This window comes from Anser anser (genome assembly GCF_964211835.1).
Source record: "Anser anser genome assembly, chromosome: 15".
NCBI lineage: Eukaryota > Metazoa > Chordata > Aves > Anseriformes > Anatidae > Anser > Anser anser.
In genome coordinates, this window is record NC_139736.1 from 5,718,774 (window position 1) to 5,735,323 (window position 16,550).

General features: G+C 55.2%; 2 protein-coding genes across 8 annotated transcripts; both read left to right on the forward strand.

Annotated features, from left to right (window-relative positions):
* The first annotated feature begins 790 nt into the window (after nucleotides 1-790).
* PSMG3 (proteasome assembly chaperone 3) lies at nucleotides 791-3,997 on the forward strand. Of its 3 annotated transcripts, none has more exons than XM_083799949.1 (3): nucleotides 791-960; nucleotides 1,560-1,777; nucleotides 3,454-3,997. In XM_083799949.1, exons 1-3 carry the CDS (start codon nucleotides 837-839, stop codon nucleotides 3,604-3,606), a joined length of 495 nt encoding a protein of 164 aa, XP_083656075.1. In that variant the 5' UTR covers nucleotides 791-836; the 3' UTR covers nucleotides 3,607-3,997. The 3 variants fall into 3 exon arrangements, with proteins under 3 accessions (XP_083656075.1, XP_083656076.1, XP_083656077.1); XM_083799950.1 differs by lacking the exon at nucleotides 791-960 and adding an exon at nucleotides 1,127-1,440; XM_083799951.1 differs by lacking the exon at nucleotides 791-960 and adding an exon at nucleotides 1,127-1,373.
* A 1,303-nt stretch (nucleotides 3,998-5,300) lies between these two features.
* On the forward strand, nucleotides 5,301-13,901 carry TMEM184A (transmembrane protein 184A). Of its 5 annotated transcripts, none has more exons than XM_083799945.1 (9): nucleotides 5,301-5,725; nucleotides 8,561-8,785; nucleotides 9,214-9,379; nucleotides 10,275-10,365; nucleotides 10,460-10,535; nucleotides 11,093-11,184; nucleotides 11,562-11,731; nucleotides 11,819-12,016; nucleotides 12,136-13,901. In XM_083799945.1, the coding sequence occupies exons 2-9, from the start codon at nucleotides 8,561-8,563 to the stop codon at nucleotides 12,384-12,386; spliced, it is 1,269 nt and encodes a 422-aa protein (XP_083656071.1). In that variant the 5' UTR covers nucleotides 5,301-5,725; the 3' UTR covers nucleotides 12,387-13,901. The 5 variants fall into 5 exon arrangements, with proteins under 5 accessions (XP_083656071.1, XP_083656074.1, XP_083656070.1 ...); XM_083799948.1 differs by lacking the exon at nucleotides 5,301-5,725 and adding an exon at nucleotides 5,736-5,980 and having other exon boundaries at nucleotides 8,658-8,785; XM_083799944.1 differs by lacking the exon at nucleotides 5,301-5,725 and adding an exon at nucleotides 5,737-5,980.
* The last annotated feature ends 2,649 nt before the right edge of the window (nucleotides 13,902-16,550 follow it).

Below are 16,550 nucleotides of genomic sequence, written 5' to 3' on the forward strand. Positions count from 1 at the left end.
ATGCAGAAGTCCAGAAAGTTGCAAATCTCAGAGAAAACCCAGTTTCCAGAGATTTGTATAAATCGGCCAAAATTGTTACTCATAAGTACTAGCAATTCAAAGGAGGAAAGGAGAAAAATCCTAATTAGCACTAAAATAACTGTATGGATGTAACAGAAATTAAATGTTTGTATGAATTGCTCATAGTATATAAATATCTTTTTGCATGCTTCACATACATGCCGTTATCTCCCATTATAGCACAGGTGGGCAGGAGCTACTTGCTCGAGCCATATGCATTTTGCTCAGGAACCAAGAGCAAAGGGGGCACGGGTTGAAGAGTATTTTAGTGGTGAAAACTATCCTGTTTGTCCCATCAGCAGTGAACCCAGGCGTCCCACTGGTGCCGGAGGAGGACAGGACCCAAGTGAAGGTGGCCGTGAGAGGATGGATGGCCCCAAAGGCTCTGTGACAGAATGCGTCCCCTCTGCTGAGCTGCCCTGCATGCCTCAACCACCCAGCACTACACAGCAACACCCAGCTGCTGGGCACAGACACACCGTGGGTAAAAACTGAAAGAAAAAAAATAATAAAATTAAAAAAATTTAGCGGCCTCCCTCCTGCCACCAGGTCAACCCCGTCCCGCCACACACGCAGGGCAGTCACGGACGGGCACACCCCACTCCCTTCTACATTTTCAGCCGCGATTTTCAGCGAAAAACGACCAGAAAACACCCGAAGATGGCTTGGGGGGGGGGAGCTGCCCGTGAGGAGAGCGAGGGGGGCGCTGCAGATGGCGCCGCCCTGGGCGGGCGGCCCGCTAATGGCGGCCCCGCGCTGAGGAGACGGCGGCGGCGATGGCGGCGGCCCTGCGCCATCTCCCCGCGCCGCGGGCGGCTGGAGGGAGGGGAAAGGCGCCGCTTCTGTCGTGGCTGGGCGGGCCCGGGCGGAGAACGGCGGCGGCAGCGAGGCCTGAGGAGGGTAGGGGCGGCGGAGCGGGGTCTGTGCTCAGGCTGAGCCCGGGGAGGGGTGAGGGGATGGCGGGCACCTCCCGCAGCGAGGGGCCTGTGGGGGCGCAGCTCCGCTCCCCTCTTCTCTGAGAGATGCGATGTGGGGGGGGGAGGGAGGGGGCATCCTAAAAAAATACATAGTTTTGGGTAGTTATTGTCGGTGTTTTTGTCGCCTGCTTGCCTGCCCCCCCAGTGCTGAGGCCTGCAAGGTGCGGGGGTTTGGGGGTCTCCCCTTGGTGGCAGTAAGGGTGAGGTACGGCCGGTTCTGCTTCGTGCTGCGCTCGGTAGGAACAGGTCCAGTCATCGTTAAACCGCGAGTAGTGTGAAAACCTATAAACAGCAACTTGTCCGTGTGGGCGCACTTGGATTTCAGCTTCCTGTGAGGTGCGTGTGGACGCTGGGTGTTGACAACTGTTCCTGTCCAGGCTCACCGCTTCGCCTACACCTCTGGGTGCTGTTATGCTCTGAAATCAACTTAACCTCGGTCTACCAAGTGAATGAAAGGATTCCGGCTTTTTATAGCCTGTGGTCCGTGTTTTTAATCTAATGTTATGTTATTGTTTTCTGCAGCAATGGCAGCAAATCCCATCGTGACGTCAAAGCAGCGAGAGGAAGTGGTACACGGGGTCCCCACGGAGGTGGTGTGCACGGCGTTCTCCAACTCCATTCTTGTGGTGGTAACGCAGTATGGCAAGCTGGGGACGCTCGTCTATGTGGACCCCAACACAATAGGCGACAACATTGGCAGGCCTTCGCTCACCACAAAAGTGCTACTGGGCAAGGATGAGGTAAGAACAGATGCACAGCACGCTGGCACCAAGGCAGAGGGGGAAATGTAGTAGGTGGGGCTGCACCAGTTGCCAGGGAGTTGATGAATCACTGTAGTTAAGCGGTGTTTGCATAGTGGTAAAATTAATGTAAAAATCTGTTCCGAAGGAAGAGGGGTTCATCAGAAAAATATGCACATTTATCTGTTCTTCAGCATAAGTTTAACTAACTGAGTGGTTTGGGGGTCTGGTATTTTGTATCCTACAGGATATGGGTTGCTTTGCAGTGTTTATGGCAGGTTTGATACAGCTGGTGTTGATTTAAAGGTTGCAAGATCAAACATATGGCCTTCGATAACCTTTTCTGGGTTTCAGTTCCAATAAATTTAACTTTTCAAGTCTCTTCTCTTCCCCCCAACCCCCACCCATGCCAGCCCCATAATGGACTTTAGTTGCCCTCTCCCAAGTGTGCTTGCCAGCACCTGCCCTTGATAAAGTTTAATTTGTTTTGCTTCAACAAAATGAATTTTTATCGACTATTTCACAAAGCTGGAGAGAAAGCAGAAGGAAACGTATTTCGCAAAGCGTCAACTAGTCAAGCATTAAAACAAAAAGTTATAGAGCTACAAAATTATGAGGCTTTCCATCAGGACTGGAGCTGTCAAATATTACTTACTAGCCTAAACTAGAAAAACTCTAGCAACACGGGTTCCCAATTCTGTCTGCAGCTTCTCATTATGGAGTTCTCATTCTTCAGTAATAGCTGCCTCTCCTAGATGGGAGAACCTTTGTTTTGCTAGGTGTGACATCTACTAATTCTGAACAGCACCACCTTCAATTTGTTTTTTTGTCTTTTACTTTGGAGATGGGAAGTGCCTTTGTATACTTGGTTACATAGTATTTTTAAATAATTTTACCAACTTAATCAATCTAAACTTTAAGAAAAGGCTTTTTAGTTTGCTGGTTTCCTGCTTGTTATTAACATCCCCATTTGGGATGGTACATGCTTCCAACACACAATGGTAGCTAAAATCAAGCAAGCTCAGCCTTTTAATAAATACATAGCTATGGTGTCAATAAAACCTAGACAAGCTGGACATTCTTGTTCAAAAAAAAAATCATTAAAATGATTATATCCCTTTTCTTTGCTTCGGCCTCACCATTTATTTCTGTTTTTCATTATTCTATTAAAATCAGAAATACATGTGTAAAACATGGCATGCAAAGAGTGTGTATATAACACCACTTTGAGATCTCTAAGAATTGCAGAAAACAAGACAGCTTTCTTCTCTGTCTTTCTACAAGACAATAGCAGAAGAAAAGACTCTCCGCACCAGCTTTCCAGATTTTCCAAACTGGTGCAAAACTTAATTCAAGTGCAACTCCTGTTAAGTTGTTTCAGGGTGGGTTGAGCATCTGTCACTCTCAGGTCCAAACTCTTCCATTTTAAGATAGTTGAGAAAGTGCTTTCTAAAATGTCCTGTACCATGGCTTGGCTATGCTGACCAGCCAAGCTGCGTGTCTGTTTCTAATCATGCTGGAACTGTTCAGCAAACTGATGTTCAGTCTGAGTCCAGTATAGACAGGTTCTCTGTGTGCTCCACAAACGAGTCATTGCAAGACTCTTCCTCTCGTAACGCACGTATGAGGGCTCTCCCAGCTGTAAGAGTACACATCTGTATACCTTTGCTTTTCAGCCCCTCGTCCATGTTTGTGCCAAAAACCTGGTGGCGTTCGTGTCTCAGGAAGCTGGGAACAAACCTGTTCTTCTCGCCATGGCTTTAAAAGACAAGACCATGGAAGGAATACAAGCTCTACGGGAAGTGATCCGAAGTTGCCAAGTGTGGTGAAGTTGTACCATCTGGATTCAAGGAAATGATCTTGAGTCCATGACTCATCACCACTTTTTTAAAAGGACAAAAAATGAAAATGATGGAATGTCTTTGTGCTGGTTTTGGACATACTGAGGAATTTGATGAATTTTTCTCTACTGTGTAGAACGTTTGTGGGTTTTATTACTGTGACAGGTTTGCAGTCCATATAGTCAGTGATGAGACAAGCGCAATTGTCTCGACATACAAGAGAAATTTTATTTTTATCACTTTGGGTGGGTTGTATATTTGGGAAACGTGGCTCTGCATTTGTGTCCTGAGGAGTGATAGATGCCAAGCTCTGTAGCTACAGTGTACCGCAAAGGGGAACACCCAGTGCAGAGTGAATAAAAGAAACATTGATGAATCTAATTTTATGTGTTTTCTTTCTTACTCTGTGAAAATCACTTCAATTGAAATACGAGCCTCGGTAACAAATCAGCAGCAGTTGCATAATAGGAAAGATTTTCTTGACTGTTTTTTTTAAGGAAATGACTCCTATATGACTGCTTTTGTCCGTATGTCAGGCCCTTCCTGATGTTTTCTGAACCCATTCTTTACTTTCAGTCAAATTTTAAAGAGGTGGATAATCACACTGTTCAAAGTTTGTGAAAGCTGATGTCAGGATGGCAGAAAGGAACCCGAATTAGTGGTGAAAAAAAGACAAAATATTGGCTGTTTACCTATCATGTGTTATCAGCGTTTTAGAGAGGCAGCATGTGCGTAGCTCTGGACCACCCGCAGCAAGCTGCCCCTTTTCTAAAGCACCTGTCAGAGGAGACGTGAGGTCAGAAGGACTTGTGGGGGTTACACAGCGGTGTGTCTGCCAAGTCCGTTGAAAAAAAGTGGTGTTACATGAAGTCATGTGAGTAAATGCAACACTTAATAGTCCAACTTTTGCTATTTGCCTGGAAAGCACGTTTGTTTTTACCTTTTCTTTGAACAATTAACACTAAGTAGTAAATTTTTAAGTAAGCTATTACACACTTTTGTCACTTATGAACTTGACTGAGTAGACAGAGGCCAGGTCTTGTATTTAAATTCTGGGCAGGAAAGACCTGTGTTGTGTTAGGAACCACTGATACTAGCACAGCCGTTCCCTGTGTAGATCCAGTTGCAGGATCATTTCTGTTGCTAAAAGATCCCCTAAAGGTAGAAAAGCAGAAAACGAACTTCAAAAGGACTCCCTCTGTGTAGTAAGGGTTATTTACAATATTTAAAGGATAATGAGAAATGAAAGGTTTTTTAAAAGTACATTCAAAAGCTGCAGGCTTGCAGCTGCCCTTGACAAGAAATTTCATCTAAAAATAGTTTTCCAAACTGTGCTTCCAAGAATCAAAGATTTGCATCTGTCAGAACTCCAAATTTTCTCTCTTTTACACTTTTTATGTTCTTGCTCCAGGAGGGCTGAGAGAGGCATGTGGAATTTGTTAATGCTGATCCTGGTTTGCTAATAGAGATTCTTTTCCATTACAAAATTCAGTGTATTTCCTGGTTCGTGGTACTCCTACGGTGTCTGTGGGTCCAGCAACTCGTGGAAAGTGTATGTTAATCAGCAAATTGAATGTAAATCACATCTTCCACTGTGGTGATAACGTCAGCACACCGCTGCTGTGCCCTGAAGACTTTTGAGTGTCGCTACCTGAAAGCCAACCACAGGTTAACCACCGTAATTTCCTGGTTCTCTTTGCCACCAGGTCTGCACACAGTGGCAGGCAAAGAAAGGACGTGGCAATCTCTCCCATTTGATGCTCGGAGCCACAACAGACTTATCTGGCTGCCTTCCTACGGGTGATAAATCAGACCACGAGCAGTTGGCCCTTCGACTTTGCTCTCTTATCTGCAGTAAAGCTGGGGGAAGGCCTGCCCCAAAAAACAGCCACGCGAGCCTGGCTGCTTGTACAACCAGATGTCTGCCTTTTAGTCATCGTTATCCTCCAGGAAAGATTAACTCCCAACTGCAAGGAGAACTGTCTTTGCTGCCCGGGCAGGCAGCACGGCGCTCACCCACAGCCACGGGCTGCTCGTGGGGCAGCAGCACCGGAGCCTTCCGTGTTTGCTTTCCGGGCGTGGGTGCCAAGTGGGGCGGACTGGAAAGGTACGTTTGGCAGCTTTTCCGCAGGAGGCAAAGCCCTACCTGCTGCTCCAGCCACCCTGGGGCCCAGGGAAGGGGCAGAGGGCTGGGACTGAGCCCCCCGGGGCAGGCGAGGGTGCGCGGGGCTGGCGAGGTGAGGGTGCCCGGCTGGGAAGGTGCCCGGAGGAGGAGTCTTGTGGTGGAGGAGGGCGCAGGGGATGCAGAGGCAGGTGCACGGCAGGAGGCAGCCGAGGCCGGCTCCCGGAGGAGCCCCGCAGGGTGAGTGGGGCCCTGGGATCGGGAGGGGGGTCCTGGTGGGCTGCTGGGGGTCCCGGTGGGCTGCTGGGGCTCCCCCAGCGGAGCAGAGGCTGCCCCAGCCATCGTCCCCCAGCACCTGTGGGTGCAGGTGGCAGGGCAGAGCCTGCAGCAGGAGCCCTGTGCGTGCATCACCCACTGCTCCGGGTGGGCTTTGAGGAAGGCTCGGTGCTGCTCTGCCTTATTTATGGGCACGTGCTGGAGGTATTTCTCCTGGCGGGGGCCGCGGGGGCTTCTGCTTCCTTCCTGGCTGTCCCTGCCCCACAGGGCTGCCGCCAGGGTGGCGTTTGCGTACTGCAAGGCGTCCCGGCTGCAGGCAGCTGGGGAAGGATCCAGCAGCCTGTCGTGCGAGGGGGATACCGGACAACAAGATCCTGCAGGTGGTCTGCCCCAAGAAAGGTGTCACTGCCTGTTGTGGTTTTTTTTTGGCTCAGCACTCCCTCAGCATCCCCAAGTCGCAGGGGGGCTGTGCAGGGCAGGTGTCTGCGTCTGAGCACAGCCCGGCTGGATGCGGCACTAGCGCCGTCCCGTTGAGCTGAGTTTTGGAGCTGGAATTACCCTCGCACCTCCTGGCTGCCTTTGTTTTGGAAGCAAACGGGCCCTCGGCTGCATTGAATTGCCCGGCTACCTTGCACGGCCGGGATCTGATTACCAGGAGCTGGGAGCCCTGGCTCCGAGTGGCACGGAGGCTTTTGTTTTTAATGACTTGCTCCGACGAGTTTTACAACACGGGAGAGGCTGCCAAGGCCGGCTGCTGGTGCCGTGGTGCTTGCTCCACAGCCGGGCTGTGAAAGCTAATAGGAGGCAGCATGGCCTGGGCCAAGCATCCGCGGCACGGCGCCGGGCTGAGAACAGAATAAATGGGGCTAGCGATCAGGAAGGGAGCCGGATCGTGCCCTGCCCAAGCACAACGCTTGGGCAGAGGGTGAGCACTGCCAAACCTGTCGCAGGGCATCCCCAAAAAGCACGGGGGACTGCAGGGAAGGGGGCCCAGCTCATCTCTCTCCCTCCTCCCTACGCCTCCAGCTCTCCCCGGCCTCCAGTTAATGTTTACAAGGCAGGTCCGCTCTGTCCAAAGAACAGATCCCTCCCCGGGATCCTGCTTCCTGCTGGCCGGGGCAGGGTCACCACAGCTGCACGGAGCAAAAAACCGAGGCTCCTGCCGCCTCCGTGAGCCCTCGGCCAGCCGCCCCGCCGCAGGTACGCCGGGACGAGCCCTTGGGACCTCGCCAGCCCGCGGCCACCCAGCCCGCCCCGAGCATCTCCGCTTACAGGCGGCGGGAGGTATTTTTAGGGCTGTTGATCTGACACCAGCTGGGTTTCCTCTCCTACCAGCTTGGGGTTCGGGGAGAGGGCGAGCCAGGCGAGCTCCGGCTTTGGGTTGGTTTTTGTGTTTTAAGTGGATCGAGGTCATTCCCTAGCAGGCTTATCGAGAGCAGATATTTTCCTGCCTCTCGCCAGTCCGTGCTTACAGGTTTTCCTCTGGGTGATAGTTACCGAGCAGCTAAAATCTTTGTTTATTACCAGCACGCCGAGGAGTGCCTGTGTTGGTAGAGCTCCGCTCGCTGCTGTTTTTTAAACCGCTATTGTTATACTTGGGGAAAAAGCAGCTTTCCATAGATTAGCACAAAGAGAGGCCAAACACAGCAGTTTGTGCATCTGTTGGCCTTGAGATATGAAGCTGCCCTATAAATAAAAGCGTATTATTAGGTTGGTTCTTGCTGTTTGGAGCTGCAGGGTACACAGCGCCCTGCGTGTCCCGGCCACCCTCTGTGCTGGGAGTGCTTGGGGCGAGCGGCTTCGGGGAGGGCAGAGCTGCCCACGAGGATGCTGTGAGGATGCAGGAGTGCTCCCGCATCCCCGAAACTCCACCAGGACCCCCAAGATCCCAAAAAGAATGAGGCTTGCTCCCTGGCTGAACGTCAAGTGATGGTGATGCCAAATGTCCAGCCCCTTGGTAAACCCTGGGGTTTGCCCCTAGCATGTCACTCATGAGGAAAGGAGACAAATTTGGGGGGTGGGGGGAATGACACCACAAGGATCTTGGTGTTCTCCGGACTCCCAGGGAGGTGATGATGTGCACGCACTGTCTGCAGGGATGTCAGGGGCCTGATGGCTTCTTGTTAAGGGGCTGAATGGGGGTGATTTTTAAGCCTTAAGTCTCTGGTGCCTGGTGAAAAAAGGTCCTGAGCCACAAGTGTGCTCCCAGGAGCACAAACATGGGCAGATCTTTCCCTGAGGAAACCAGAAGGAGCAAGGCAGGTGGGGAAAAGCAGACATTTCAGGGGACACAGGGAGCGGAGACACCCCCTTGGAGACACAAGGGTCCGCTCTTGAAGGACGTTTGCGTTGTCCTGCTGGAAGCAGCCCTGGCCACAGTGAATCGGCTGGCTTGGGTGAGGGACCTGCTGGAAAAGGCCTGGGGAGGAGAAAAACTCACAGGCAGTTTGTCCACGCTGCGTGGGCCGGGAAACCTGCTGGGACCTTCCCCCTCCCCAGCTTACCTCCATCCTGCGCCACTCCCCGTGCCTCTCCCTCCCGCAGATGAGTAATGCCACCCGGGCCGTGCCCTCTCCCACGCCACCCGGCTCCCCAGGGCCCAGCACGGTGACCAGGCTGGCCTCGGCCATCCCTTCCCCAGCCCTCGCCATGCTGATGACCGCCCACAACGACTCCCAGGACGGCCAGCAGCTCTTCCTGACCACCACGGCAGCACAGGTCATCTCCGGCATCTTCGTCTGGTCGGCGCTCATCATCACCTTCCACCAGGTACGGGCGGGACGGAGCCGCGGCTCTGCGGTAACGCTGGGGCAAAGCTATCGATTGGCACCAAGCTCGCTGCAAACCATCGCCCCGGGTGGGTATTTCCTCCTGGGGCTGCAGGGGATATCTCTGCCTCGGGAGCGTGGACTTTGCCCGCGTGCTGCCGGAGCTGGGAGAGGCGCAGGGCATCAGCAGCGCCCGCAGGCAGCTCCCAGCGGGGAGCTCCAGCACGTGTCTCCTCCAGCGCCACAGGCCTGCGCCTTTGGGGCACGCAGCCTTGCAGCACCCCGCCAGCGGGCACGTTTTGGGGTGCTGCTGCTGATTTTAGATCCGTGCTGCTGGGGGCTGCCCTGGGGTGAGCCACTGCCTCTGAGAGCCACCTTCAGCTCAGGCTCTGCCATCGCTGCGTGCAACGGGCACGCTCTCCTTTGCAGATCTACACGCACCTGCGGAACTACACCGTCCCCAAGGAGCAGCGCTACATCATCCGCATCCTCTTCATCGTGCCCATCTATGCCTTCGACTCCTGGCTCAGCCTCCTCCTCCTCGGCAGCCACCAGTACTACGTCTACTTCGACTCGGTGCGCGACTGCTACGAAGGTGAGCGCAGGGCAGCCACCTTGGCAGGGATGCTGACGGCAAAGCAGGACTCTCCTCCCCCTGACCCACGTCTCTGGAGCAGCCTGGGTTGCATGCAGTGCCAGATCTCCACCGTTTTCACTTCCGACTCTCCTTCCTCCACGTGGAGGTTTCCCCCTTCCTTCCCCATCAGCAGCAGGGAGAGAGGCGGCCCACGGGCAGACACCTGCAGGCTCAGAGGGAGCCCAGCATCTGGTCATGTTCCCAGGAAGGGTTTTCTGGCTGCCTTTGAGGTAGCAATGCAGTTTTTCTAAAGGTACACTTACCTAAGAAACTGGGGAGTCGGGATGTTTTGAGGCGCAAGGGGAACTGTTGAGAGCTGAGGTTGCTCTTGCACCGGGCTGCTTCCCGCCAGGGCACGTGTAATACTTCAGGTTTGGAGCAAGAGAGCGTGAAACAAAAAGTGGTGGGGCTGTCCAAGAAAACTGTGCAGGGTCTGCTCCTTGCTGCCCACCAGCTTCTTGTGCTACCCCTTGGCATTGCTGAGGTCCTTCCATGAAGGGCTCCGGCCATTGCAAGGCTCCTGGGCTTGTCTGGGTGCGCACAAGGGCCGGCTCTTTGGGCACTGCTGGGACACACAAGTGCCACCACGTGCTCTGCGTGCAGGGGCTGTGTGTACACAGCAGAGCTGCTGCGTCTGCAGCAAAACACACTTACCCTGTACACGTGGCACGGCGCGTCTGGCTCAGATGGATTTGGCCTGCTGGTGGCCTCCCACCCACCTGGACCGGAGTCCCAAACCCTGGTGCTGTGCCGGGGTGGATGAGAGGACGTCTGAGCAGGGAGGGATGGGAAATGTAAGAACCCCCTGCACCTCCACCAGCCCTGCTGATCGTGCCTGCCCTTGCCTTGCCAGCTTTCGTGATTTACAGCTTCCTAAGCCTGTGCTTTGAGTACCTCGGTGGGGAGAGCACCATCATGACGGAGATCCGAGGGAAGCCCATTGCGTAAGTGGTGGCGCACCACGAGCTCCTCAGCCTTTCCTCACCCACTTCCCCCATCCAGCTACCCCAACGGCATCTCCTCGGCTTCTACTTCCAGGTCCAGCTGCTTCTACGGGACCTGCTGCCTTCAGGGCATGTCCTACTCCATCGGGTTCCTGCGCTTCTGCAAGCAGGTGGGTACCCGGTGGGGAGCATCGCCTCCGCTCCCCTCTGCAGCAAGGGACGAGGGCTCTCCTGGCTGCGTCTCAGTGGGTTCCTTACCCAAGGAGAAATCTTACCCGAGATGCTCATTTTTTTTCCTCCGAGGGAGCAGCTCTGCCGGCACCTGGCCAGCAGCAGAGCGCAGCGCTCACTGTCCTTGCCTCTGACTCACTGCTGAGTCAGGGTCTCCTCCCACTGCAGAGCTGAGATTTTTATCTCTGTCCAGTCCCAGGTTAGCTGGACGGCTCCCTCACTGCCCAGGGCTGCGCTGCAGGGATAAATCCTGGCACTGGTCTGTCCCTGAGCCAGCCAGTCGTCTGCCTCGGCGTGGCTACGCTGCTGTTTGTGAGTGCTCGGGGGCACAGCCCTGCTCCCTCCTGTCTGCTGGTGCTGATCTCAGCTCGCAGCGCTGGTTGCTCCAGAGATGGAGAATTGCTCACCCCTGTGTCCTGGGAGCAGGGGGCTTGGCTGTGGTGGGGCTGGGGGGGGCAGGATGGCCCTGAGTGCACGGTGTCTCTCCCCTGTGCAGGCCACGCTGCAGTTCTGCATCGTGAAACCTCTCATGGCCATCGTCACCATCATCCTGCAGGCGTTCGGGAAGTACCACGACGGGGACTTCAAGTGAGGATGCTGGGTGGGGCTGGGGAGGAGGCACCGGCCTCTGCTGGGGGAAGGGAACAGGCTGGGTCCCTGCCCCATCGCAGGGGGCAGAGGGGACGGGGTGACCTGCCAGCCCTCCCCAGGCAGCAAGGCCACAAGGAGCCCAAAGCGCCCAGGAATGGAGACTCACTGACCACAGATGAGATGGGGATGAAACGCTCAGGGGCCATCATACAGTCACACAAGAGAAAGCGTCAGCAGCCCCTGCTCCCCCACTTCCCATTCTCCTTCCCCAGCTGGGCTGCCCTCCATGGCAAAGCACCTCCCACCCCCTGCTCCCCTTCTTCCCCCTGTGCCTCTGGCTGCGCTCGCTGCAGCAGCCTGCTCTCTCCCCGCAGTGTCCGAAGCGGCTACCTCTACATCACCATCATCTACAACTTCTCCGTCAGCCTGGCGCTTTACGCCCTCTTCCTCTTCTACTTCGCCACCATGGACCTGCTGCGCCCGTTCGAGCCGGTCCTCAAGTTCATCACCATCAAGGCCGTCATCTTCCTCTCCTTCTGGCAAGGTGGGTCCCCCACCCTCCTCCTCTCGCAGCACCACGCAGCCCAGGGGTGCGGGACCAGAGCTGATCCCTCTCCCTTCCCCTGCGCAGGGACGCTGCTGGCAATCCTGGAGAAATGCGGGGTGATCCCCGAAGTTCAGATCATAGACGGGAAGGAGGTGGGAGCTGGGACAGTGGCTGCTGGCTACCAGAACTTCATCATCTGCATTGAGATGCTCTTTGCTTCCATTGCCCTGCGCTACGCGTTTACCTGCCAGGTGTACAGGGAGAAGAAAGAAAACACAACAGGTAGCTCTTCCTCTCCTCTTCCTTCTTTCATCTAAGGAAAAGCGTCACTGCAGCCTCAGAGCACTCGGGCTGTTGCTCATCTGCTGTCCCATCACCCTCCTGCTCTCCCTGTTTTTCAGCAAACCTCGCCCCGATGCAGAGCATCTCGAGCGGGCTGAAGGAGACCATGAGCCCCCAGGACATCGTGCAGGACGCCATCCACAACTTCTCGCCCACGTACCAGCAGTACACCCAGCAGTCCATGCACGAGGCAGAGCACAAAGCGCCGGGCGAGAACGGGCACGTGGCCTCCAAGGCGGAGGGAGCGAGCGGCAGAAAGAGCAAAAACATCGAGAAGAGAGTTCTGATCCTGTCGGACGACGAGCTGTAGGAGAAGTCAGAGGGGACAGTGACACCGCAGAGGCTTAAACCCATGGAAGGGGGACCGTCTGGAGGCTGAGACAACCTGGTCTGATCGGGGTGCTGAGAGGAGGAGAGGGAAGCCAGGAACTCTACTCAAAGGGCAGTCCCTTGAAGGGAAGATGCAATAACCCAGGGAAAGGTTAAATCAAACAGTGCCAGCTCCTGCCGTCCCGTCTCTGCTGGTGTTAGGGACCGGGCTCTTTGCTCTGTGGCCGAGCAGCCATGTGCTAAGCTCAGTGCTTTGCTGCCAGGGTTTGGGTGCCAGCCCCGTGCCCGTACCCTGGCTGGGGTCCCCAGCGAGCCGGGCACCCCGCCTGTGCCATTGGACGGACTGGCTGCCCTCACCCTCCTCCCACCTGCAAGCAGCGCCCAGGCCTGAGAGAAATGCTTTTCTCAGCACGGTTCTGCTCTAGTTTTGCCTGATTTGGGTAAAAAATGATCTCAAGGGCCCCGTGGAGAAAAGCAGAGCAGGAAGGTGACTTCACTTCACCTCAAAACCCGGTAATGTTTGAAAGACATCATGCCTTATTTTTACATGTTTTCCTCTCTCCTCCCCCCCAAAAAAGCCTATGGAGTCACGCAGGAGACCTTTACAGGGGAGGAAAAGTAACTCATCCTCCTCTCCCTCCAGATGGGGATGCAGCTGCCTGAGCAAGTCCCCCGGGAGCAGCAGTGGGACCTCACTCGGACTTCACCACGAGGTCTCGCAGCTGCGTTTCTGAGAGCTGCTGGTGACAGAGGCACTTGTTTATGTCTAAACCAACTTATCTCTAAGGGGATCAGAAGTTAAAAGGGATTCCAGCTTCCTTATCAGAGGCATTATTAGGGAACCAGACTGTGACTGGTGGTGGTAGGAATGCACTGACCGGGAACTGTCTGTTCCTCCTAACCGCTCTATTCCATATCCCTACCCCTGCTTGCAGGAAACAAGTGCTGCGGCCAGGCTGGACCAGACACTGGATGCCGGGGGACCCGGGGAGCTCAGCAGGGCGAGGGCTCCGTGAGCCATTTCCCAGATCTGACAAACTCATTGCACCCTTGTCAAGCTGCAGAGAGGCACGCAGGGCTGAGCCCAGCCAGGGTGGCGGTGGCAGGGATGCACTCGGGGCAGGAGTGCTCACAGGGAAGATTTTCTCTGTATCCATGATGGAGAGCGTGCCTCCTTCTGCTAAACTTCCTCTCTGATTTTATTTTTTCCAATTTCTATTCCCTTGCTGTTCATCAGATGGTCCCTGGGAACTTAGTTGGGCTGTTGTTTGGGGTGGGAGCTGAGTAGTGGAAGGACAGGGACAAATCTGGAGCTTTCGATTTGCATGGCAAACAAACCTCTGGGTAAGGCTTATAGCCGTTTTAGAGCTCCTAGTGTTTTGTTGTTGGTTTTTTGTTTTTTTTTTCCACCTGCTCCTGAGCTGCAAAATGTAAATTGCAAGATGAAATTATTTTATTTATGATTTTTTTCTAATAAACAGCAATTTCTACCATGGATTGAACAAGTGTTTTCACTTAGGTCAGCGAGCAAAGCCCACACTCTGCTCATTCCTGCTCTAATGCTGATGCTCTCAAGCTCCGCATCCTCCCTGCCCCTCGGTGCTGGCCCAGCAGAAATACCTGCACACGCAGCATCCTCCACACTCTGGCATTCCCGCAGGGATTGTGCTCATTTTTTTCACTCCACAAGCGGTGTGTGCCCCCCTGCTTGCACTGCACCTCTTCCAAGCCTCTCCTAAGCTGCAGATGCAGCAGTTCAGAGCTGCCGAGTCCTCATCCGCTGAGCCAAGCCCAGACTTCGGCAGCAACAGCACAAAATCTATATATTATTATCAGAGAAAATCTTATCGTGCTGGAAGCCTGGAGTCAACACGAGCAGCCTATGGCTGAGCCAGTCTTGCAAGTCCTCTGCTCTGGAGCTCCGCTGCTCGTACCTGCCCAGCCGGTGAGACCGCTGCCACGTTTGGTGTCACCAGGTCTGTAAACAAGGGCCACGTGCTTGGCACGTCCAGGTGCCGGAGCAGGACCCCACTGCCTATGAAAAGCAGCGTCGACAAGGCTGCCTGGCTCTGCCGCGTAGCCGTCACCAAAGCAGGACCGTCTCTCAGCAAACATCTTGGTCTGCGCTGCCCCTCCGGGATGGAGCCTGCTGCAGCTGCAGGAACAGAGGCTGCTTCACCTCCCGGGGCGAGGACAGACTGCAGAGGTGACGGTGGGGCATCTGCCAGCGGGCTCGCAGCCGCTGAGATACAGACTCGCACAAGAACACAGCAAGGAGCGTAGTTGTACTTCATTGCACAAATGATCGACTCCAGCACGTAATGGGCTGCATTCATTGCTTTTGCCAGCAGGTGCAATTCCCACTGCAGACGGTAACAATTGTCTATTTATGTCAAGCCCTGATTACTGTATTATATGTAAAACAGGTCTTTCTTGCAAGCAAAACACGGAGAGAAAAAAAAAATAATAAAAAACCAGCTGTGACTCATCCGAGTCAGCAGCGCGATGCCAACCCGAAGGAGCCGTGCTGGGCTGGACCCCAGCTGGTGGCCGTGCTGTGCAGCAGCAGGCAACGCGGCTTCCTCAGCAGGCTCGGCCTCCTGCTCCTCCAGAGCCTCTCCGAGAGGGGAGAGAGGCTCACGGCTCCCCCTGGGCTCTGCCCCTGCCCTCAAACCCCTGCAATGACGAAATGCATCCGCATAGAGCCGAAATACCCAAGGCGCCTTAGGTGGCCTGAGTTGTCTAGCAGCCATGCTGCTGTGCTCCTCTGGCAGGATGCCTCCTCTTCCTCTACAACAGGAGCGTGGAGAAAGCTGGAGGCAAAGCTGGGCCCTGCCAGCAGCAGGCTCTGGTGGTCAGCACGGCTGTTTTCCACGGACACGGCTGGGCTGGGGTACCCGGTCCTCTCGGGGCCCATCCTGCCCTCAGCACCCACAAGAGCAGGGGCTGACCATGCTGCCCTCAGACCGTGCACTGCAAGGCAGAAGCATTTCTTTTCTGGGGCGGTGGCACCCACCAGCGAGGCCCCAGACCTCCGCAGGCAGCAGGTCACAAGACCTGCCAGCGGGACGCATGCGGTGCCAGCCCCACGTACCGAGACTTCCCCCGGCTCTAGGCCTTCCTTCCTCCTGCCCTAAGCACGGTGAGGGCCGGGTCTCCTTTCACCCCTGAACTTCCACCTGGCTGAGTCCCGACACCCTCTTCCACCTCAGCTCCCGATCCTCCATCCCTGACAGACACAACGTCCCACCTTCCTCACTGCCACCCCCAGCTCCCCACTGCCTTCCCTGCCGACAGGAGCTGAAGCAGACGATGGAGGCCTCCTCCAACCGCTCACCAGTGACCACGACCACCCCCAGGCCTCCCCCATGTCCCTGCTCGGCCGAGCCTGGCCCACCTCTGGCACCTGATGGCTGTCCCTTAGCTGCTGGCATGCACAGCCTCCTCAGTCCTGCTGCTGTTTGCCAACAAATAACCCTACCGCTCGCTCTGTCCTTGGCCGAGGCACCCACCCGCCTCCAACACGCTGCCTTGGCCCAGCACAGACCCCATGTTTCCCCCCTTCAGCCATCCCTAAAAACTGGGACTTGTAGCAGGGGACCAAAGCTAACGTGGCTCCCAGGAGCTCTCTGTCAGAGGCACCACTCACTGCTTTAAATCCCAGAGGAACCAACAGGGAAAAACAAAGTATTGATTTAAGGGGTTAAAGCTGTTTCTCCACAAGCAGTTGCATAGGAAGCACCGCAGGGCTCTTTCACAACCCCAGAGGGCGGGGAGCAGCTCTCCCCACCCCAGGACCTGTCTCACCTTCCGAGCTCTCCCCGCCAAGCCCCGCAGCGTGCCCCCAGCACCGTGACCGGCCTGGTCACGGTCAGTCCCCAAATGCTCTGCGAAGCCACCACCACAAAACGCCCCCGATGCTCACGGACAGGAACCACGTCTCACACGTCGTGGCTGGGACCTGGGCGAGCTGGTGGCTCCACACGTACCCGACTGGCTCTGACACTCACAAGAGGCTTCCTCCCGAAAATACAGAGCTCACCCGCAGCACTGCATCCAGCTGCACGCTGCTCGGGCGACAGCCGAGGGAAACACGTCCCTGAAAATCAATGCAAGCTCCAAAACGCTGACCATACACCAGGGC

Bases quoted from the DNA above. Each gene is read 5' to 3' on its own strand.
- TMEM184A (XM_083799945.1), top strand. From the start codon at position 8,561: ATGAGTAATGCCACCCGGGCCGTGCCCTCTCCCACGCCACCCGGCTCC. The intron at 11,732-11,818 runs GTGGGTCCCCCA...TCCCCTGCGCAG, and splicing joins CTTCCTCTCCTTCTGGCAAG to GGACGCTGCTGGCAATCCTG. The intron at 12,017-12,135 runs GTAGCTCTTCCT...CCTGTTTTTCAG, and splicing joins GAAGAAAGAAAACACAACAG to CAAACCTCGCCCCGATGCAG.
- PSMG3 (XM_083799949.1), top strand. From the start codon at position 837: ATGGCGGCGGCCCTGCGCCATCTCCCCGCGCCGCGGGCGGCTGGAGGG. The intron at 961-1,559 runs GTAGGGGCGGCG...TGTTTTCTGCAG, and splicing joins GGCAGCGAGGCCTGAGGAGG to CAATGGCAGCAAATCCCATC. The intron at 1,778-3,453 runs GTAAGAACAGAT...TTTGCTTTTCAG, and splicing joins TGCTACTGGGCAAGGATGAG to CCCCTCGTCCATGTTTGTGC.